Source organism: Pelmatolapia mariae, linkage group LG14 (assembly GCF_036321145.2).
Source record: "Pelmatolapia mariae isolate MD_Pm_ZW linkage group LG14, Pm_UMD_F_2, whole genome shotgun sequence".
Taxonomy (NCBI): Eukaryota; Metazoa; Chordata; class Actinopteri; order Cichliformes; family Cichlidae; genus Pelmatolapia; species Pelmatolapia mariae.
Window position 1 is genome coordinate 14,257,803 of NC_086239.1, and position 23,205 is coordinate 14,281,007.

Sequence of the window (23,205 nt, forward strand, 5' to 3'; positions counted from 1 at the left end):
GAAGGCAAAACTGGGTCCAACCCGGTGTACCTAATGAAGTAGTGAGAGAGTGTAGTTGTCTTTCTGCCCTCTGGTCTTTACTTCATTATTATTTCACCTTACTTACATCTGATATTTTTTTAAAGATCCTCCTGCCAATACTCTGCTAATGGACTCTTTCTGAACATCAATTCCTTTGTTTCACATTTGCTTAATGTGATTCCCACCATCTGTGATGGGAGAGCACCCCTTTTTTCTAGCGCAGGACCAGGCTGAAGACAGAACTGAGTCATGTTGAATCAAAGAAAAGCTGTAACTAACAGCACATACAGACAGTTTGCACACAAGCACTCACACACACATACATTTCTAACTTCTGTCTGGCACATGGTTCTTTTCTCTCAAGGCCACACATTTTACATCTAGCCTTTACCCATTCTAATTAACCAGCTGGACCAATCCTTCACCCAGAGAGCTTCTCAGATTAACCCCAAACACCTTCAATCTGCCTTCATCCTCCAAACCCACACATTTCAACTGTATCATCTCCTGTCCCTCACCTAACAGTGGCAGCACTTCGCTGCACATGGATGCCTCCTCACCATTAACCACTGAACTGGACTGCGCCAAAACCCACGTGCAAGGGGGAGGAGAGAAGGGAGGAGGGAGTTGGAACTGCTCGTTAAACACTTTGAGGGTCGGCAGAATTAATTACAGTGATGTATCGATTTGTCAGCGGGTCCCTGTGGCTCAACCACTGCACCGGGAGACTGCCACCGAATTGGGGGGGAAAAGAGACAAATGGAAGGATTAAAAGTAAAAAAGAAAGATGATGTGGGAAAACAAGTGGAAGCAATAGAAACCAGCCTAAGAAAAAGAGAAATAAAGGAGGGAGAGATGGAAGAAGAAACCATGGCGATGGGTGGGGAGGACTGACTGGCAGTAGTTAGGGAGAAATGGCTGTTCATGGAGTGATGGAATAAGTATAAGAGGACAAGGGCCAGGTGGAGCTAGAGACAGACAGAGGGAGGAAGAGAAGAGTTGAAAATACATTTCCTTATCAAACTGGATGGCCCTCTCCCTCCTACTGCAACCCCCATTTCTTTCATGTCCTCTGTTGACCTTTCCTTAATTTCTATCCTCTACCTTCTCAACCCCTCTGTTCTTTATATTTTCTCACTTCATCTCCCTCTCTCCTCCATTATAACTTCCTCTGGCTGAACCTTTTGTCCAGGGCACACTGTACTTCCATCTCTAGCATATGGGGTCATTTAAGTATAGATGAGGCCCATAACCTTGAAAGTTATATCAAGGCACAACTAAGTTAAAGCTGGGCGACATGTGAGGACATGGCCACGGAGAAATAATAACACTGTCCAAAGAAGAAGCAGGGTTTGGGTTAAAGAAAATATGAGCATAAACAAGATTTATTATATTCTGCTATTTGCCTGCTAAGTTATTCCATACCTGTGCTACGCGACATCCATTCACAGCCCGGGACTAACAGCGTAGGCACATACAGCCGTCGACACAACTTACTAGCTATGAGGCATTTTTTATGTTTCACAATGACAACACATATTCTCCTTCACCTGTAATGAGGTGGCAAGACTGCAACCGACAACATAGGACAGGATTAGATGGCAAATATGCCTACGGCCTGACAAGCACAAAAGTAAAAGAAGCTGCTTGTTCATACAGCTGCGAGGTACACAGCATACTTGAAGAGGCGAGGAAGGAAAATATAAATGAGTGCGCTTCATTTCATTTTTCTTTTTTTTGGGGGGGTCAAAGGTGACCATGGTAGTTAAGCACTCTCTGCATCAATACATACATACACAGACACAGTGCCAGACCTGGGGGTTAACAGAATATAGTCATACTGTTATTTTAATATTACGTAATGTAGGAGTGTTTTAAAAACACAGTAACGTGCTTTTGTTTTTTTTGTCTTCCTTTAATCTAGTCACTAATCATCCACATTAAATCCACTGAGGGGTGAAGTGAAGAGGACTCATACAAATACGCTGCATTGTTGGGAAACATGGGTCCTGGCACCAATTTGGATGCTTTCAGACAAGATTGCTGAAGACCCTTCTAAGTTTCTTCTGGGATCATAAAGACCACATTGAGGTTACAGTGCAATATGAGGAGTCACTGTACGGTTTGAATATGAATCGTGTGCTTTACCTTCACAGCACACATTACAGATATAAGAATATTATATACAGTGAAATGTAACATGCAGAAGCATGTTAGCATTTTATGGAACAAACTCAATATCATATCATAGATGGTAAGGATGTGTTGCTGCCATCCTGTCGCCCAGTTCCTAAGTTTATTCTCACGAGGCAGGGCATCTTTATAAAAATTCACCGTGCCTAGCCATCTATCTTCGGTAAGTCTGATGTAACTCTCCAACACATATTCTCAAGATCAGATAGGAGAGACACCATTTCAGGTACAGATTAAGAAACTAATCTCAGAGGATATTCTGTCAGTTTGACACCTTTAAGGCTTTCAGCAAAATGGAGAGGCCTCCTCTAAATGCATAATCGTCTACACCTACAGGAGATTTTCGACTGATGTGTTTGACAGCACTCTCCACTACAAACATCAAAACACCAGATGATGGACTATCATTTAGAGGGTGCTTTCTTCCCTGCAGTAGAGTTCCAGACAATCAATGCCAATGTGCAACGAAGCAGTTTTGGTAGCAGTTCTGGTGGCGAGCCAACACCTTAATATATCAGTTTCTGCTGGTTTTTGCTTTAATTGCCAAACGTCTCATTTTGTACAAAAGTAGCGTCCGTGACACCAAAGGGCTGCACGTGTGGCTCACACCAGTTTACTCTTATCTCACTTTTAAATCTGGGCTCACGCCTCCTTATTAGTTTGTTCAATGACTGTTCAAAATAACATTCAGGGAACACTGGTAATGTCACTAGTCCTTTAATTGGCTATTTAGCTGCAACATCCTAAGTGGTAAACACAGACAAGTATCACCTTAATTTGTTTACATGCCAATGCGCTACTTCGAGGCAATTCTTCACTACCACTGCTAACAGCATTTTGTCTGCCCATGACATTTTGGCAATAGGGCAAGTTTATTTTATCAATATAACTAATTTATTGTCAATAGCTTTTTAAAAACTTTAAACACTGAACACATTCAAAATGATTTTTTTTCTTCTTAACTGCCGTTTCCCTGATTGTATACTTCTTTTTCATCCTTCATTGCTGACTCTTCCCAACCCCAATCTAGACGACCACAGAACAATTAAAAAGAAATTAAAGACTACATACGTCAGCATTTAATATTACAAATGCGTCCACTAACACTTCATAAAAAGTGGCGAATGAGTAGAGTAAATAACACTCTTAAATATTAGTGCCTTTTCTGCAATTTTGCCCATTTCTCAGTTTCTTTGTGGACTCAAAATGTTGCTTGCGTATGCAGCTGCCATCCTTCGTGGCACAATAAAGGCGACTTGTGAGACTCGGTAAACAAGAAAATCTTTTCAGGGCATTCTGGGTGAGGAAATTGGAATGGGTTTTCATCAGAAGACAAGCGAGGAAGATATCTGGAAGCGGATCAAAATTCTTCCACGGTACAACCCAATGAAAATAACCACTAAAACAACAAAAACATGTGCACTTAAAGAAGAAGAAGAGACAGTTAAAGACGGAGAGGGAGAGCTGTAGCCGAACCAGTGACCAGTTTCAACTGTTTTTTGGGTTAGAGCTAAAGACTGAAATTAGTATTAAAATAATGTATCAGAAGTCAACGTGAAAACAAAAGAAAAAAAAAACTTGTGAATTTACCCCTAAGAATTATATTTAAAACATGAGTTACTTTCATAGTCTGGCATATTGGTATGCCTGTTTTTTGTAATGCACCCAGTCTGAACTCCAGTTCCTGAGAAGGGTCAGTTAATATAGTGGAGTTAAATGTCAACTCCTCCAGTTTCACTGTCTTTCTGACAGCATCAACATCACACACAACTCCAAATCTTACAAAGGTCAGCTCTCTTTTTCGTCTTCCTGTTTGCATGCATGTGTGTGTCTGTGTGCGAGGGAGAGGAGGGAGAGAAAGAGGATCGAGAGGAAAGGAGTGCAGAGATCTCAGAGTTGTTTAAACCCAGCCTAGCAGTTCGATATCCATCAGATTTATGTCTCTGTTATTTTCCTCTCCTAAACAGTAAGTGATAAACTCAGTGAAGGACACAATAACAAAGATCTACCTTTTCACCTCTCTCTCCTTGTCTATCTCTTGGTCTCTCTGTCTTTCTCTCTCTGTCCCTGTGCTATCAATCAGCCTTGTGGTGATTGCTGTTGGATTACAGGGCTTTTGCTGTCTGCTCCCAGCGATTAACGTCAGGACAAATAAAATAGCCCTATATCCCTCCATAGTGACTGGAGTTAAGACTAGAGCCGTGTGCACAGAGAAACGCATTTGCACACACACACACACACACACACACACACACACACACACACACACACACACACACACACAAAAAAAAAAAACATGCAGTGCAAAAATTACCCTTCATCCTAAATGCCATCAAAGTTAGCATCTATCCACAGCGGCTATAGATCTAACTAGGTGTGTGCATTCATTCAAACGTACATCTTGCAAACACAATTAAAAGGAAAATAAAATAACTCCTCCGCTGGGCTAAACTACCTACAGCCTGCTTCCAGAGATGCTGACTGCCTTTTGGAAACACAGAGCTAGGCAGGCAAACCACTCCGCTGCACATAATGAACTCTGATGGTTGTGATTATCCACACAGTCTGACTGCTTGTCAAAAATCCCACGCTCAAATGCATAACCTGCTCCACTCGTGTATGAAACAGAAGTGTTGAGTGTTCTAAATATTAGAATAAACAACTTTGGTTAAGGTTTTGCTGTATTACGCCTATTTTTAGTCGGGGATACAGAAAATTGTAATCCAGCATCTGGCGTCAAGCCACCAATCATCAGGGTTTTGGCCATGCGTGTCCTCCATAACATTTCTACAAGCTCATACAGCAGGCTAAAAAAAGCTTAACATCGACTGACATTCTGCTTCTCAGTTACAGAATGTATTTGGTAGTATTATACAGGCGTGATATTCTGCTGTATCTACCTGTTTGTCCTTGTTTGATCCTCACACAAATATCGGCTGGAGATGAAGTAGTCAATGGTGGGTTGTGAACTCAGCTGAGGACAGTGGCAGTCGTGATAGATTGGGACTGGCTGTGGGGAATAATAGAAAACAGCAGAGCTGCAGAAAAACACAAACATACATACTAACAAACACCAACGGCGCATGTACACATTCACCATGGAGACAACAAACCAGTTCCAGCAACTCGTGTTTATCTTCTCCCACTCCTGCACACACATGCAGAAAGATGGCAGCAGCGGGCATTGACACAGTTCCTTATTCCCTGCCTTACAGACATTATTTATCACCTGCAGGAGTCTCCTCTGTGTGTGTCCATGTGCAGACAGTCTGACCTGATCTAGTGCCACCCTAACCTTATTAAGAAACAAAGTGATGACAACAGAGAAAAATGTTCTTCCTAACCCCTGCAGGTAAAATTGGCACCACAGCAAACTGTCCCTCAATGTCTGTCCTTTAATGCACGTCTCAGACAGCACACGCACACACTCTGACAAACACGCCGTCAAAGGGATCCAAGCAGACTCCTGCTGAGAATAAAGCCAAAGTCACCATTTATCTTCATGTCAGCTCCCCTTCTGTTGCCAGTCGCATTGTTTTTGTACCTTTAGCTAATCCATCTACAGGAATGCATCTCACAGCTGCTGTTCAGTATAAGAACTAACATAAACACGGTGTATGGCAAACAAGGGCATACAAAAAGAGACAAACAATAAATCAAACAACATTTATTCATTGTTCAACAAGCATTACATTTATATTTTTTCATATTATTGCAGAAAAGTTTAGACTTATGCGTTTAAGGGTGTCTACACCAACCTTTAAGTGTAATGAACACAATTTAAAAATGCATCCACTGTGGGATTTCGCCTGCATGACTGTCACGCACATGTGTCCGTCAGGGTAGCAAGAGGACACTCTGTCGATCTCTCTTCACCTCCTCCTCATCTTCTTCCTCCTCTTCTTGTTCAGCGGTGACCCCGCCTCTGCAAGACAAAATCCACCAATCAAAGGGAGAACGTGTTATACTCATAAAACTCAAATACCTGCCTATGATCAAAGAACAGATGCGCTATTCTTTTTCTAACTACTTTCAGATGTGGATATCAAAAATTCTCCTCCGCCAGATAAGATTTGGAAAATGTAACAGATGGACAGCTGAAAGTGTAGCTTGTGTGTTAACAGGCATCTGTCATTGCCAAGGTGGAGTTTGATCAAATTCGATTAAATCTGAATCCAGTCTAGTCATTTAAAAATCTAAGTTGTTTGATTTGTGTGAAACTTACTAATTAGCAAGTGAATAAAGGGTTACCGTGGTAATAAAAATAAAACAAATAAAAGAAAACCAGGACGAAGGAGTAAATATTTTGATTAAGAAGTTGCTGGCCATTTTTTAAACACTCATACTGAAGTGATACAATTAACCCCTCCAACTGTCCCTACACTCTTCCTTTTTTTTGCTTCAGGCATTTAGGAGAAGCGTTTCCCGCCTGTATTCAGCTACGACGACACCAAATTACCTTGGGAGTCATAAAAAACACCGCCCACCTCCAAATAAGAACGAGTCACTCTATTGATGCCATCTCAGCCAGCATGTGCAGTGTTCTTGATTTTATTGTATTTTTTTTTCAGTTCTACTTTTTTAGTGCATTTATCCACTTATTTTTCTCAAATGTTTGATGTGACTCACAGACTTAAACCATAACAATGTTACATGTTCAAATGTGCAGCTTGCAGAAGAATTTAGTAATACAAACAAAACAGAGGGCATCTTATCCAATGATCTACTGTAATTAATGACACGTACTAGCTAATTCAAACTTCGAATAATATAGCGAAATAGTAGTGACATAGCATTATATCCAGTTACAGCATCAGTTAAATGTAAGCACAAAAGTAGTACTGTCTTCTCTAAAAAGTTTGAGTAATAATTATGATATCTTTGACTGTAGAGCACGTTTTAAAACACACAGTTACCTCACGTGCGTAAGTACAAGTCATTCAGATGTGTCATAATTTTGCCAACGCTTGGAAGAAGACACTTGAATGACAGGAAATTGATTTGTATGTTCCAGAAAAGTCCAGAAATCACCACAAGGCTCAAGCCTGCCATGAACTGAAAACTGCTGGAACACCAGCATCACAAAATTTCTTCTGGAGAAAAGTTTTATGGTCAGACAAGATAACATTTGAGCTATTTCACCATAATAGCAAGAGGTATGTTTGGAGGAGTAAAGATGAAGTTTTCAAACCAAAGAACACTGTACCAGTTGTCAAGCATGTTGGTGGCAGAATCATGCTTGGGTGCTGTTTTTCATCAGTGGCACTGGTACATTCCACAAAGCGAATGGAATAATAAGGAAGGAGGATGACACCTAAATTATTCTACTTCACATCAACAGTAAGATCATTGAAACTTTGAATATATGTATATATTTGAGCCTGTTTGTATACTTTTGACCCTGTGTAGAATTAGAGAAAAACAGCCATTAAGATGTATGAATTATACAAAAATGTAGTAAGTATAACATAACTGCTTAACACTTTAGTTTAACAACAACTTTGTAACTCTAGTAGAAGCTGTGCAGTATTGTCACATAACAAAACTGAAAAATATTTTCTACCTGGGATGTTGTATCTTGGGTCGAGCTTTTAACCACTTAAGCCCTCCTTTATCACCATGTAACCCACCAGTAATTTCCTTCCACCTTTTGCTCTTCCTGTCATATGAAGCACAGCTATCGAGGGCTACAGTGACTCTCAGTTGTTTACTTTTGGGTCGCACTTCACCAGCTGCTAGTATCTCCGCCTAGAGTGCTTTCATAGCCTGATTGTACTCAACAGTTATCAAAAATTATTATATTTCATGCATGTTTTGCAAAGCACTGTGTTTTGTCAGTGGTTCTTTTTATGTAGCTCCCTTTTTATGCAGTATATTGTCATCAGGGGCATACACTGTGCTCTTCCTCTTCAAAGATATTACCATATGACACTTTTATATCATGCCAAAATGCATACTGGTATTCTCATGGCTATGTAATGGCACAGCACTAACACAGACTGTTTCACAACCTAAAGCTGCTCTCAAAGAAGAGCATGACTCGTACATGCTGCTGCATCCTCATACAGCTGCAAAACGTGAAGTAGGTTTTAGGTTTGGACTCATAGTGTAACTACTAATAAAGCAAAAGCAGATATTCAGTTCTCACAATCCACCAACTGTGGTGCACGCCTGCCAAGCAACCGGAGACAGCTGAGTAAAAGCAGCGCAGATGATAAATAGTTGTCTATGCACACAGACCGCCCATAATATGCTGTGACAGCATTCGCTATTGTGTTATGTGGGTGTACCTTGGAGTGTACATACTGTATACTATTACTGGAATATTCACTAAAACAAATGCATATTTTATATGCAAAAATGCACTCAAGTTTTCCTGATTATACCATTATTCAATATGTTTTGCAGCAGAAGCTACATTACAGCTGAAATCCATTTACATACATTTACTCTGAAGTCAACGGGGTCTGAAAGAACAGCATCTCATGAAGACGGTTCATTGACCCTATACAAAAAAAAACTTTCTGAGTTGAACTGGCAAAACACACGGTACCTAATAAAACAATAATGTTACAGCTGTGTCAACTAACTGCATGACAAGATCCTGTCATCATGAAAATCCAGTGTTTCTGCATACTCAATAAATTGGACAATGTTACAAGAGCCCAATCTGCATATTAGGAGGAAAATCAGACAGTATTTGCAAAGGTGAGGGTGGAAGCACAAGAGCTGCCTATAAAAAACAAAAACAACATGATACCTGTGAAGCTGAACCAAAGTAGCCAGATTAAGTCCATCCTAAGTGTGTGTTTGTGTATGTTTTAGGATGTAAGGAGCTGTTTTGGGAGCTCTCACTGTAGTATGCGTTAATCCGTTTATTACACGTCTCAAAGTGATATTCACAGTGCTCTGCTCAGCACAAGGCCTCTAGCGCAGATTATGCCCGCTCCACAAACACAAAAAAACATCAATAATGCACAGGCACACACACTCAGAGTCAGTTTCTGATATACAAAACCACACTGACACACTTCCTCTCTCTTTTCACACGCATACTCACATTAAGCAGCACATTAAGGCTGGATACCCAACATGCTGTCAAAGCTAAAGTCGTTCTGCTGCTAACGATCCATTACACACTCCACATATCCGACAGCGAGAGGCATTGATGGAGTACCAAAAAAAAGAGGGATTACCCCCTGTCTTGGCCACTGGATTGGTAGTGGAGTGTGAGAAAGTGTAAGGGGTGAGATTCTAAGGTGGCTATGGTGAAAAGACACACACACACACACACACAGTATGAAAACGGGAAGGTACGACACTTCACTGTCTGATTCGCACACTGGAGAAACTCACATTTGCCTTTCAGGATATCAACATCAAATCGACATTTCAACAACTGCCTAAGCATTTCCAGGTCAACTAACAACAAAAACATATACCCCCTTTATGATAAGCTCATCCTTGATGTGATCCTCACACAAATACAATTTAAATGCATGAGGGTAATCAAATTTAAGGATGTGTGTTACAAACCGTTTGGAAGAGGGATTCCTGCATTCATCCTGACTTCCACTGTGTTCTGTACCAGTACCTGGAGTGCCTGCTTGGGACGGAAATATTAAGAAAGGTTAAGAATTAATGGTTGAAATCACTCTTGTAATTCATAATTCATTCAAACACTTACTGTATTATTTTCTATGATCATGATCTGTAAAATAATATACTGATCACAGATAGCTATACCATGTATATGTGATTGCATACATGAAGGTTTTTGGTCTGCGCTCTTGACCATGAGTCTTAGCTCCTGCTCCAGACTGCTCAGAGCACGTGCAGTTGTGTCTATCTCCAGGTCAGGGTCCTCACAGCCCATCTGGTCCACATTACAGATCTCCATGATCTCTCTGGCTGCTTGGGACAATGGACGAAATACTGGCGAGAATTCTGAGTCCACTGTGGGAATAAAGAAACAGCGAGAAAAAGGAGGGGACAAGGAATGAGAGGTTTGGCAACGGACAGTGCGAAATAGTTAATGCGTACTTGCTAGACAGCCTGAAACCAGATATGGAATAAAAGCCAAACAGGGAAATGGGTAGAGAAACGCATAAGCTGTGAATAAGGAAGGATGGAATGATGATCATGAGGCTATACAGTAAAAGGTATTTTCTGAAAACAGCTACACAGACAGTGTAAGAACTAGATAAGAACAGGTATAGAGGAAGAATGGAGAAGGTAAGAAGAAGATGGTATGTTGCTCAGGATTCAAGAAAAAAGGGTCTATCACAACTGTCAGTGGAATGAGTGGTGTCTCATCCCACTCCTGTGTGAGCCACATCAAATTGAATCAGATTGAACATCCATCTCCACCTGCTCACAGTAAATTACATTGAGGCCCCCACTGAGAAGCTATGATAGTGCGGGTGTGTATGTGTGTCTGCAGCACACTGATTCCTCATGCTGCGTGCTGTCTAACCAGTTTCAGCTTCAGTGTTAAATCTTTCAGTCTTTCAATCTTCCATTGTCTCCTCACCTCGCCCTCCCTCCACCCACTCTCAGTGCCTGCCTCTGTCTTTCAACTGGCACAGAACCTCCACTTAGTGCTTCACAACCACCTGCACTGTCAAACTAAGCAGCATGGGAAGAATGATGCATGCAGGGGAGTGCTTCTAACACATGTGGACACACACATACCTCTAGACTCGATTTATTTCAATTTTAAAGCAGATGGCGCACACATATTTAGATTTCTGCTACTGATAAATCTCTGTGCCAGATTTAAAATGTATGAAGTGTAAAATGAAGAAGACTGAACTTTGATATCACTCAAGTGTTCCTTTGGAAGGTCAGATTTGAATAATTCCTTTCTGCATGGACTGTATGTTGGATATGTTAATAGCCTTAAGACAAATTGAGATGTAATACCTAACATATGCATCTTTTTCATGTGATATATTATTATAATTGTACTGTAGGTATAACTGCTGTATGGAACACACTACAGTAAAGTATGGGGGGGGGGAGAGAACCAAATGCTGTGAACTTTAAAAAGAGTTCCCCACTTACAAACATGCTCAGGGGCACAATGCTATTTTAAAACATTAATTAATGGCACAAGGGAGCCAAAGCACAGATGTTTTGGCGAGAAGCCTTCTTCTGTGTGCTGTCAGACAGCACATTGGAGCGGCACACTGACAAAACAGCACAAGGAAGCACTCTGAGAGGGAACTTGCCGAAACATCAGTGCTTAGGTTCCCTTGTGAATTAAAAATACAGAAAAAATGTTGCACACTCATTTTGATACAATAGTTAAATATGTTTCAAAGTTTTTTTTATTTATTGTTTTTAACTAATGTACTCCTCGAACTTAAGTTTAAGCATTCAATCTGACAAGACTGTTACTTGAGTGCAGCTTATGTGGGCCTCAAGAGTTGGAACTCTTGGATAAGATTAATTTAAAAAAGACTTATGAAGGCAGGTTTAAATACTTTGACAACATGGAAAGAAGTGAGTGAGGCAAAATAATACAGAGAACTGATCAACACCGAGAGGGAATTAGAAATCTCACTGAATAAAACAATTTACTCTCTGCTCTTTCAGGTTTCTGTGTGTGCAAATATGCATCAGCATAAAGAGATTAATGCACTGTTTCTTGTATCTGTATGAAAGGATGTATTCCTGGACCAACCCACAGTCCTGCATGTGTACGTGTTCAGTATAAGTGGATAATATAAGTGTGTCTGTTCACAACCAGCACAAACATTGAAATAGTGTTTCTATAGAGAGATACAGTGTATTAATTGTGTCCACAATAGAATTCTCTGTGTGTAAATAAATAAAAAACAAAAAGAACTCTGTGTACCTGAAAATCTTCACATAGACACAAACAAAATACACACAAGCACTCATGACAGCGCAAATACACTTCCACTCACCAGATGTTCCCAGTTCATCTGCTGATACTTCTCCTGTCCTGGATGAGTGAATCTGAATTCCAGTTGGCTGCCTGTGGTTGTCCTTCATCACACCGAAAACCAGGTGTTCCTCATTTAAAGCTCTGAAGCTGCTGCTTAACCCATAACTTTGTAACCCTAAATGAGTGAAAGGAAAAGTTAAAGACGGGTCATAGCACACCTCACCCAGAACAGCCATGCATATATTGGATTCATAAAAATGCATACTTCTTGTTCTCTTGCAGTTGCTCTTTAAAAAAATATATCATCTCAACACTTTCACATTCTGATATTGTCCTTTACATGCTTTTAAAAAGGACTCAGAATATCTGGATCCAAAATGTACGAAATACAAAGAGACAGATCATTCACTGTCACGCTGCTATCGGTTGGACATATAGCAGGCAATTGGAAACTGCAATGGATTTTCTTTGCTATCTAAGTCTAGTTTGTGACCTTTCTACAGCACTACCACATGGAAAAACATTTTGGCTATGACTGAATATGAATGCAGCAGACTATAAAACTTGCAAGATGACAAAACAAAATACAAATATTTATTTCATTTTTGTTTGATAATTAAAGTAAAACTATTTTTACACTGTATTTGTTAAGCATACAAATCACTGTAATCATCAATAGTTTATAAAATGTGGTATTTCAAAGGTACTTAATAGTAGTTCATAATAACAAAAGGATGCTGAATCAATTTTAGGATTTTTATGAGATGTTATTCCACAAATATTGTCACATACACACGAATGAGCCCCTTCAAAGGCTTCTGCAGATTTAAATACTCATTCAAGCTAACAGAGCTGACAAAACAAGGTAAAAAGAAACACACACACACGGCTGTAAGGAGATAACATAATCTATTAGCCTAAGTGACTTATATAGATTAATTCAAGTAAATTAATTTGATAAAATAATCCATTTGTCTATTTATCAGCAGAAACTGTACTAAACAAATATTGCTTAACAAGCTGCTCAACCAGTCCTGACAGCTGCAATGCAATTACTGCTGTTTTCAGCTCTCTCTCCTGTGGTCAGCTAATTAATTAATTGATTAATACTACTGACTGGAGAACATACTTACTACTCAAAATCAGCTGAAAATAAATAAGAGGGAAAGGGCGAGCAGTCGCATAACAGTTTGTCATCTCTAAAGAAAATGGAAAAGGCTGAAGCTAGTTTGGAAAACACACATAGATTTAAAGGGACCATTCTGCGTGTGTGTGTGGTGTGCGTGCGTGTGTGCGCGCATATGTGTGTGGGTCATTATCCTTCCTATTTGCCTGCCTGACTCTCTCTGTCTTTCCTTTTGTTGGACTCGATGCACATTTTGACAGAAACTGCACACTAACAACCTAATTTTCTGACTGATGAGGTGACAGGGAGTACGGAAAAAGGGACAGCAGGGTGAAACTGTAGAGCGGCAGACATATAAAACCTGTTGGATTGCAGTCTTGCCAACGAAAAAAAGGAAAGAAGATAAAAACAGAATAGACAGATGGAGGGATGGAAGGACATAAATGAGTGTGAAGTGTTGTCAAGGTGATATTCCTCCTTTCTAACCTTTCTCTCTCATTAACTTTGGAGGTTTAACGATGGTGGCAGAGACAGAGCGGGATTTGACGAGAGGTTGGCTGCATGGTGCGAGGAGGCTAGTGGTGCCCTTGTGGGAGTCTCTCGCTGTCAACCCTATTCATTTAACGCAGGCTCGACAATGAAACTGCGGAGAGTTGGCCGTTTACGCTTCATGAAGGAAAATGTTGATGGGGTCATTCTGGGATAAGCAAACAATGCTTGCTGAAAAACACTGACTCCTGTTTGAAATGCATGAGTATACTAAGAACTATGTGATTTGATAAATGGCATTCAAGTACTGTATGTGGCTGCTAGACTTCCACATGTTATGATGTTCAGTGTGGGGGGCATAAACACATATCCAATTTACAAATTATTCGTTTTAAAGCATTTCAAATGTCCATTTTGCGATCACAAATAGAACATTAACGCTACGCTCAGAAGGCAGTTTTCTCAGTCGCTACAGCATGGTCTACCACCTGCAGTTAATGTGCAACATTCTTAAAGCCATTTTGTTACAGAAGGGAAGGTGTAACAAACAAGAAATAAACACCAAAAGCAGGAGATAAAAGTTCACATCTTCTCCCAAAGGCAAATGACAGCGATAGGTAATAAGTAATATACTATTACATACAAACCTTACTGCATACCATGACTATGCAACCATAACTAGTTAGCCACAATATTAAAACCACCTGATTAATACTTAATACCAAAACACCTCTGTCCTGTTAAGGGGAGGTCTTGGGGTATCCTGCAGAGTCTTGCATCATTACACTGGCAGACGATAATTTGGTTCCTCTGGGTTGTGGTTTGTTACCTCTGTTGGTGTAGGATCTGATGAATCAATGCCATGGCCATTTTACTGTGTTCCTTGAGTGATTATGGGAGAGTTTTTCTAGTGTGATGAGCCACATTGTCCTGCTGGAGGCCAATGCCGGTGTGTATTGATGTCATTGTGAGGGGCCCAACAGTTCTAAGGTGGGTGGGATACATGTTACAGTAACAACTACATAAATACCCAGTTCCATAGTACCCCAGCAGGAAAATACATTGTCAAAAAATACAAGAGATGATCACTTCACTTGTCAGTAGTTTTAATATTGTGGCTGATGTGTGTATTTGAACAGGATCATACACTTTAATTTCATTTGGCTGTAACATTATCACAATATGTAACTTTTATAGCTTTCTGTGTTTTAAAGTTCCTCTTAAACTAAAGTAAAATTTCTGTGATGTGTCAAGGATGCAGGCTTTATTACTACTTTGTGACTTGTGAGCATTTGTGATGAAATAGTGACATTTTAGGCAGGTAGAATTAGGCGTGAGCCTGTGTTTTCCTAAAGTTAAGAAAAGCGAGGAGCTAAATATAGGTAGAAAGAAGCACACAGGTTACAAAGCATTTGGAAGCAAAGGCCTGCACACACTCACATACAACACAAAACAAAACGGCATCACAGGAAAGCTCCCTTTGGACCCACCAGCAGTAAATTATCAGTGTTGTCCCCAATCTCTCGTTTTTCACCAAGCAGCCAGCACTCCTCTGGGTTTAAAACTCATTTTCGTGTGTCTTGTAAGCTCTACATTTTTACATATTTGTTCTAAATCCTATTATGAGGCCTTAGTGACATGAATAACGCTCGCAAATTGGAAAGTATCTCCAGGCAAAAGCTGGACACAGAGGTAATCTTCACAATCTAATCTCATGAAGCACAATAGCAGCAACCACACTTTCTGATGTTGTTTAAAGGGAAAACAGGATGGCAATTGAAGAAATTGAAGCATAAAATCTCAAGCACACTATTCATACACATTAAAAGACTTTCCCTTTTTAACCTACCTGTTGGGTCTGAATCACGCAGTAGAGACTGGCATGTGCGAAGTGGGTCACAGTGTGCATGTTCTGGTGTCTCTGGTTGACCGGCAATCATATCCAAACCTAGAGGCGAAACCCCATGCAGATCACAGAACTGCTCTGATCCAGACCCAGCACTCTGGTTGTGCATTACCTGAGGGTATACGCAAACAGATGGAGGAACACAGGAGAAGGGGGGATGGAAGGAGGAAGGGGGGAAGCAGTAAAAAGGGGAATGACAAAATGAAAACGATGAGAAAAAACAGGTCATGTTAGGATGAGACAGTAAGTTGATACACGCAGAGACATGGAAAGAGAGTAACGTACAGTGGAATACAGAATAAAAGCTTGCTCTTAAAACTATCTGTGAATACAGTCCTTCCTGAATCAGTCCAAAAAGACAAAACAAGAGGGCAAACAATATGAATTTAACTTCAAGCTAGGTAAGCGCGTTAAATTTGTATTTTTCTGTTTAGAATGTGCAAATACATATAAATGAGCTAGTGTCTTCTACTGTTCCCTCTCTCATCCAAACTTGATGAATTGATTTTTAATTAACCCCTGGAGCTGGCGAGAGCATCTCACAATAGTGCGGTGGGTTCGCTGTCGTCCCTTTGCAAGTGTCGTCCTGTGAGACAGAAGAAAATGTGGAAGCTCTGTTTAGATAAGATTAGATCTGATGCATTAGCATGCTAGCCTTGCAAGACATTGCAGATGGGCTGGGAGAGTATAGAAAGAAAGGCATGTGGGAATAGTGCCACACAGAGCAAGAAATGAGCAAGGATGGAGAATGACAAGAGGAAGACAGGGTAAAAGAAAGGAGAGGCAACACAACACAAAGAAACAGCAAGAGACCAAATACAATGATAGTGTGCTGCAAAAAAAAGGAAGAAAAAAAACCTTGAGATCTCTTTGTACAGAGCAATAGCTCCTCATAATAAGAAGGATGATGACTAGCTGCCTGAACTATAAAACTAGCCAACTGTTAGTAAAGTTAAAATAAAAGAAAAGGGCAGAAGGAAAGAAAAAGATTGAAAAGACTGAACAAAGGAAAGAGAGACAGAGTGAAAAACATACACAGAGGACCAAAGAGATGGGTCCAGAGAGAGGGAGTGAGAAAAAGACAGAAATACCATCTAATCATTTTATGAGCAGTTTGATTCAGGTCCAGAGGCCACAGATAACCACCACCTTTACAATCATGAGCCTCATTTTATTCCAGCTTTTTAATAAAGCACTACCCTCCTTATTTTTTTTTTCATTCCTCTGTCACAGTATAAAGGATTCATACCATTAAATGGCTGATAAGTCATTTGGGACCATTCAAGCACTGCCTTTTTAATCCACTCTGTTACTCTTTTCTTCCCTCAATGGTTTGCACCTTTAACACCACAGCTTTAGATGTCTCTGAGCTATAGATGAATAATGTAAAGTAATTAGTGTGATACAAATGTTATCTAATAGATCAGGTCAGCTACAATAAGAAACTCTAACTGTATGTCGCTGAAGCCTTCTCACTCAATGCAGTGATTATGTCTAGTGTAATGAACTTCAAAAAGTTTTATTACTCAGCTTCAAGATATTTCCCAGATAAAGTTCAGTGTGGATGACTGATTGAATTTGTTAATTCAATCAGTTATTTGTCCGCAATGAACCACTTATGCGAAGCAAAGGAGGTTATACAAGATTACTCATTTCGTGCAGTAAAAATCTCTGTGCGGCTAAAATTAGAGATATGCACCTCTACATCAAAAACTTCTCGCTTAATATTGTGGCTGAAAAATGTCTCAGTTAAGGTCATTATTGGACAATTTAAATGAGTCACACAGAAACAATGGTCGCAAATAGAATTGTTAAAAAGTTAGTAGGTTAAGGTTCAAGGTACACCAGCATAAAGACAAATCTCTTTTGTATTCATTCCTGATTGTCAATTTGGCAGCCACTTACAAAGTTCAGCCATTTGCAATTTGCATAATATTCCTTCATTAGGAGAAGACTGTGATTCAGAGAAAATAATGCAATGACAGCTCTGTAATCCAAGGCTCCCTCTTTCAAGAACCAAAAGCAATTGGGAATACAGTAATACGTTACCATGGATAGTTCTGGCAGCTCTTCTGACTTATCAGTCTGCAAATCTTTTGTTGTTTCTGTCTCTGCAGGAACAAAGGAATCTTCTAGATGAGATATGGCAGGATTCTCTTCTCTGGAGCTCCCTCTCATTAAACGCCCTTGCATCTGTGAATCTTCATCTGAAGTATCTTCTTCAAGTGGATCCAGACCCAGGCTATCACTGGACATATCATCGCCACTGTCTTCAGGAGAAAATCCAGGAATACATGTTTAGAGAATGAAAGGTTTATTTTAAGTTATGATTACAATAAGTTGATTGTTGTTTCATGGACTATGATTGTTGACTTTGATCTAAACTGCTATGGCATTATTATTATTATTATTATTATTATTACAGAATTATTGTCATCCAAAGAATGTTGGACTAAAAACTGTTTATTATGACTCAAACCACAGCAGCAGCATTTTCATCTCTATGATGCAACGAAAACTACAACAGCCCTTTCACATGGCGCTGCTCTGGCTGCTGCATTCTGGTTGTAATATGTCATTTTTTAAGGGCACTCATAGTCTTTACATATACATTAATTTTGCATTTCTATGGGCCACATGAACGTATGTCACGCTACGTTGCGGTGACAACGGCATGCACAAGTGCCCAGCTGGTGCACTTGAACTGTACTTTGTTCCATGCAGCAGGAAACTTGGCTATGTATGGTGCAAACCATAGAAAAGAATGGGTCTCAGAACACAAGGGTGCCTTTATCGTTTTTCATATGAAAGGGCCTTAAAGCTTTAATAAGCTGAAGAAGCAAGCTTTTAGAGTTACACCAGCTGAGAAGCTACAGTAAGTGGCAGAAGGATCTAAACGATAAAGGAAAGCACAGAGGAGATGGATGAACAGGCAGGTGTGAAAACTAAAAGTAATACCAGGAACAGATCTGACAGAACAAGCCATTATGAACTTACAGCCCAGACTTTAGTCAAATTCAAAGTCTTTTAGTAATGTTTTTTTCTGAATAAAACTGCACTTAGCAAACCATAACCATTACATACACATTCAGGACTGGGACTGTAATGTGTGCGCAAATAGACCCAAACAAAAAGAGTAAGGAAAAAACTAAAATAAATACTTTACTTTTGAGCTGTGTAAATACTCCCACACAGCTCAAAATACTCCTTTGAGCATAAATCTTTGAGTGTTCGGTTATAAGAGTTAATTGGTTAGTAGTAGTACTAAATGTTTAGTGATATTCATACAAATGCACACACCAAATAAAGTCTGTTCCTATCTTTCCAACCATTTATTTTGGGCATACATCTGTGCACATCGAGATGCATGACATTAACTATGAAGTTCACTGAAAGTACTCTAAGAGGGAAGGGCAATTCTCTGCTGTGTAATTACCTTCCTGTCTGTTCTAGCTTTATGTCAGGTATTTACTTAAAAACTAAACTTTAATCAATACTAATAAAAAGAAAAAGAACACTTTTTATGGCTGGATCTAAATTGGCTTTGACAGCCCAGTGGAATAAAAGAAAGCCATTACTGCTAAGATCCACAAGCAGTTTATTCATATAAACTGCCTGACCAGTGAGAATTGTGTTCAAACTGTGGCATGACAAAGTGTTCTATTAGGAATCACTTTACTGCAAAGACCTGTGCTTCCCCATCCATAAACATGGACATTTCTTTCTCCTATTTTCTTTCTCCTATTTGTAATCCAAATTTGACTCCCCAGACATTATTGTCTGGTCTCGAGAAATCTCAGCAAATGCCTTGAAATGCAAAATGTATCAAATCAATTTATGAGAAATAGACTTCATAATAGAAGTATTCTCTATGTACAAATTGTAGCTATGCAGTGGAAAGAATATTTAGAAAGTAGGGCATATAGAGAATGCATTTGCCTTTGCATCCAGGCAGACTTTAAACTACTAACAGAAATATCAGACTATGTAATTATTACTTGCTCAAAACAGTTTCTAACCTCTATCACCCGGTTATTTGGAAAGTATTTGTTACGCATGCCCTTTAACTCTGCTTTTCAACCTTGTTAGCGAGTGACCTTGTACCAAACCCTCCTTTGCCATTAAAGCTGAGGTGGAAATGTCATATCACATGATCTAAGAGCTGTTAATTGTATGAGGTGTAAATTGGCAATGCTTCTTCACAAGATAAGGTAACAATTAAATCTCTCATCTCATCCGCACTTTGTTAGAGTGAATCTAGAGTAGATCTGTAGTTAAAGCCAAACAGATCATCGCGGAGTAGTTTGCCAAGTTAATTTATAGCTGCAAGAATAAAAACAAAAGTGACATGACATGATAAACATGAGAGAACTGAAGATGAGCTGAAACCACACAAAGATTGTTTTCACCAACTGTTTTGTCTTTGACAGTAACAAAGAAGCTTTTATCAGTCACATTGTGAGTCCATTTATTTGTAACAAAGATTTCTAACAATGTAATGTAATGTAATCACACAAAAGCAATTTAAGACAAACCACTCTTAATAAATAGTTAATTTAGCACCCATTAACAAGACTTTCATTACAAAAACAAAGTAAATATTGTGTCTAATTGTTGCTCATCACCATCAGTACGCCCACAGGCACACACAAAGATAAATACCAGAGTGGGCACATTACTGCACTTCACTTACCTACTGATAACCTCTCTTCTTCATCCATTTTAGCAGCAAGAACATTATTTTGGGTGACTTTTAAGAGAGATGATGATGGCATATAATTTGTATCCTGTGACTGAGTTGACTCTGTTTCAACAGACCTAATAACTGGAGCGTCCTCAAATGTTTGAGTTGACCTATATGTAGAGTGTTCATCTGGAGGGGTCGCATCAAATAGAGATAACTTTGATAGGGTTTCTGAAGCCACAGCACTTATTTGTGATTGAGCTGGTTCCAAGTATTTTGCTGGTGAGTGTGTACTTGTAGTCTTAGGGGACAAAGGCAACTGGAGTTGATTATATGATAGAAGAGATTCTGGGTCACATAAGAAATACTGGGATTCCTTTGGGGACATCAGATTGCTTCTTGGTGATTCACAAATCTTTGGGGAGGAAATTGGCTCTACAAATAACCGGGAAGATTGGGGTTGATCTGGCAAGAGAGCTGAGTCCGAGCATTTCTCTAATGGGGCCGGATGGTTCACTTTGGGCAATAAGGTTGAGTCAGTAGAGTTGGATGACGAAACTGTGAAAGTAGACCTAAGGGGAAATGATATGGATGGAGGAGGGGAGAGATGCTCTTCTGAGATTGGCGACCTGCTACTAGTCGTAACTGAAACATCAGCTGAAGATTTGGGAGTTTTAAGCTGGGAATGTGGTAACAAGGAGATATGTTGTGGTGCTCCACAGTCAGCTGTTGATTGGGGAGATTGGCGAGGTGACTTTGCAGGTGATGTCTTGATTGACGACTCTGAAACTGTTGGATTCTCAGCAGTGGGGCATGTTGACAGCTTGCTTTTAGATAGATATGCTGTGTAAAAGATACAAATAACATTCAGTGCATTGGTTGCTTTTGTAAGCATGAGTTCAGATAATGTTTCATAAGCATGGCTTAAAGAAAAAAAGTTTGTTGTTAAGGATTTTCAGACAAACCAGCATCACTATGCTTGAATGCAGAGCTCCAGTCACTTTTCTTGTTCTCCTTACTTTACTAGATCAGTGTATTAATATTTATGCACCACTTCCAAATTGCACAAGTCTGAACTGCAGCATTAATGAACATGTACAAACTAGAGATGGCACGATACCACTTTTTTATGTCCGATACCGATACCGATATCATAAATTTGGATATCTGCCGATACCGATATGAATCCGATATAGTGTGTTTTTTAATCAATAAAACTGTTTTTTAATATATTGCTGCATTTTGTATAAGTTTATACTCAAGTTTAAATAAACAACAACACTAAAGCTATTCTGTTATACCTGTATGTAAAAAATACACTGCACCCAAAATATTTCATAGTTCAGCAACACTGATCAATCTAATAAACTTAAACCTACTCCATCCTCCCTATTCTGGTATTTTAAAGAGTACTTAGCAGAAATATTAAGCAAACTAACAAATAGGGTTGCAAACTCCCAGCAAAAAAAAAATAGGGAACCACCCCCCACCCTCCACCTCATGATGCTTAATCGAAGTAATCAACTTTTATTTGATGCAGTGTGAAAAAAATGCACAGAATTAAATTATTTTTCAAGAATAATTAAATAGATTCAATATCTTTCTTCAACAGAATTGCAAACTGCACAGATGGTACCTTCCCAAAGGAAAAAGTACTATAGCTTACTAGGGTATATTAGACTTAACAGTTAGTATATACAGTAATGGACTTCTATACATTTTACATCAGATTAAAACTTTGGGTGTAAGATTCAGATAATTATTTATTAAAAGCGAGACATTTTAAATGAGAATAAGAAAGGTAAGTATGTCTTTGTGCCCCCTTTTCCCTGTTAATGCCCTATCGGCCCCCCTGGCTAAACTTTGCTAGATCCGCCCCTGCACAGTTACCAGCCGTCAGCTACGTAGAAAAGGATCCTGGTGTAGAAAGTAATATTAAATAAATTCTAACAACAGCTTATCGAGGTTAAACGTGCTGCTGTTGTTCAGCCGCTGGTTTCCTCTTTCTGGTGCAAAGTGGGCCAAAAACAAAGAAGAGAGACGGACTCGCGACAGAAAAGCCGATCAGCTGATCATTAAGCAGTTTCATGAAGTAGCGGCAGGAGAGGGAGAGAGAGAGAGAGAGAGACAGTCGCTAAATATATCGGTTGTTAAGCTTAACGTGGGAATGCTTTACGAACATTCAGAGATGAACTTACACACTTGCTTTACTTCTCTCTGGAATAACTTCCTCGGAGATGAAACGCTGGTTTGCTAGCGAGGCTACAAATACACACAGCCGCTCTATCACGTGAGCACACTGCTCCGACGTGCTACGGTTATGAGCCGAGTTACTCCATGTCGCAAGTTTTGTGAGGTGCTTTTTGATATTTAATGGATCGGATTACATTTTTTAATTTCTCGCCGATATCCGATCCAGTAATTTAGGTCAGTATCGGACCGATACCGATACGTAATATCGGATCGGTCCATCTCTAGTACAAACAAAGAAACACCTGAGAAAACAGAATTCCAATAATCTGCACAGGCTTTTGGTTGACATGGACAAAGATTTTAACAAGAGAGACCCTAACCACATCCAGGAGCGCAGGGAATATGTGGAGAGGGTTTGCAGAGAGAGAAAGAGTGTTACAGACAGCAGCGGGCCACGCACATGACAATATGAGGGAATATACAGGAGGCTGTGAAAAACCTCAGCACAGTTTTGAAACAGATGTCCTTTTTTTCTCTGCCATCACAGCCACGTTGCAACACAACAGAGTGTTACTGCAATCCCCTACTGCCTAATACCTGGGGAATTGCAGATGTACTATGTTTTCCTTTCTATGTATGTCTATGTATGTATGTCAGAACTGAATAAAGTGAGAAAT

At 39.6% G+C, this 23,205-nt stretch overlaps 1 protein-coding gene across 1 annotated transcript in view; it reads right to left on the reverse strand.

Annotated features, from left to right (window-relative positions):
- Positions 1 to 5,925: 5,925 nt before the first annotated feature.
- The window catches only part of zbbx (zinc finger, B-box domain containing), a 66,884-nt gene continuing 49,604 nt past the window's right edge, over positions 5,926 to 23,205 (reverse strand). The window contains exons 15-21 of the mRNA XM_063493704.1: positions 20,345 to 21,178; positions 17,701 to 17,921; positions 15,595 to 15,763; positions 12,150 to 12,305; positions 9,982 to 10,170; positions 9,751 to 9,820; positions 5,926 to 6,139 (exon numbers count right to left, since the gene is read on the reverse strand). Coding sequence (XP_063349774.1) covers positions 6,052 to 6,139; positions 9,751 to 9,820; positions 9,982 to 10,170; positions 12,150 to 12,305; positions 15,595 to 15,763; positions 17,701 to 17,921; positions 20,345 to 21,178 — 1,727 coding nt within the window. The 3' untranslated portion in view covers positions 5,926 to 6,051. The remainder of the gene's footprint in view (positions 6,140 to 9,750; positions 9,821 to 9,981; positions 10,171 to 12,149; positions 12,306 to 15,594; positions 15,764 to 17,700; positions 17,922 to 20,344; positions 21,179 to 23,205) is intronic.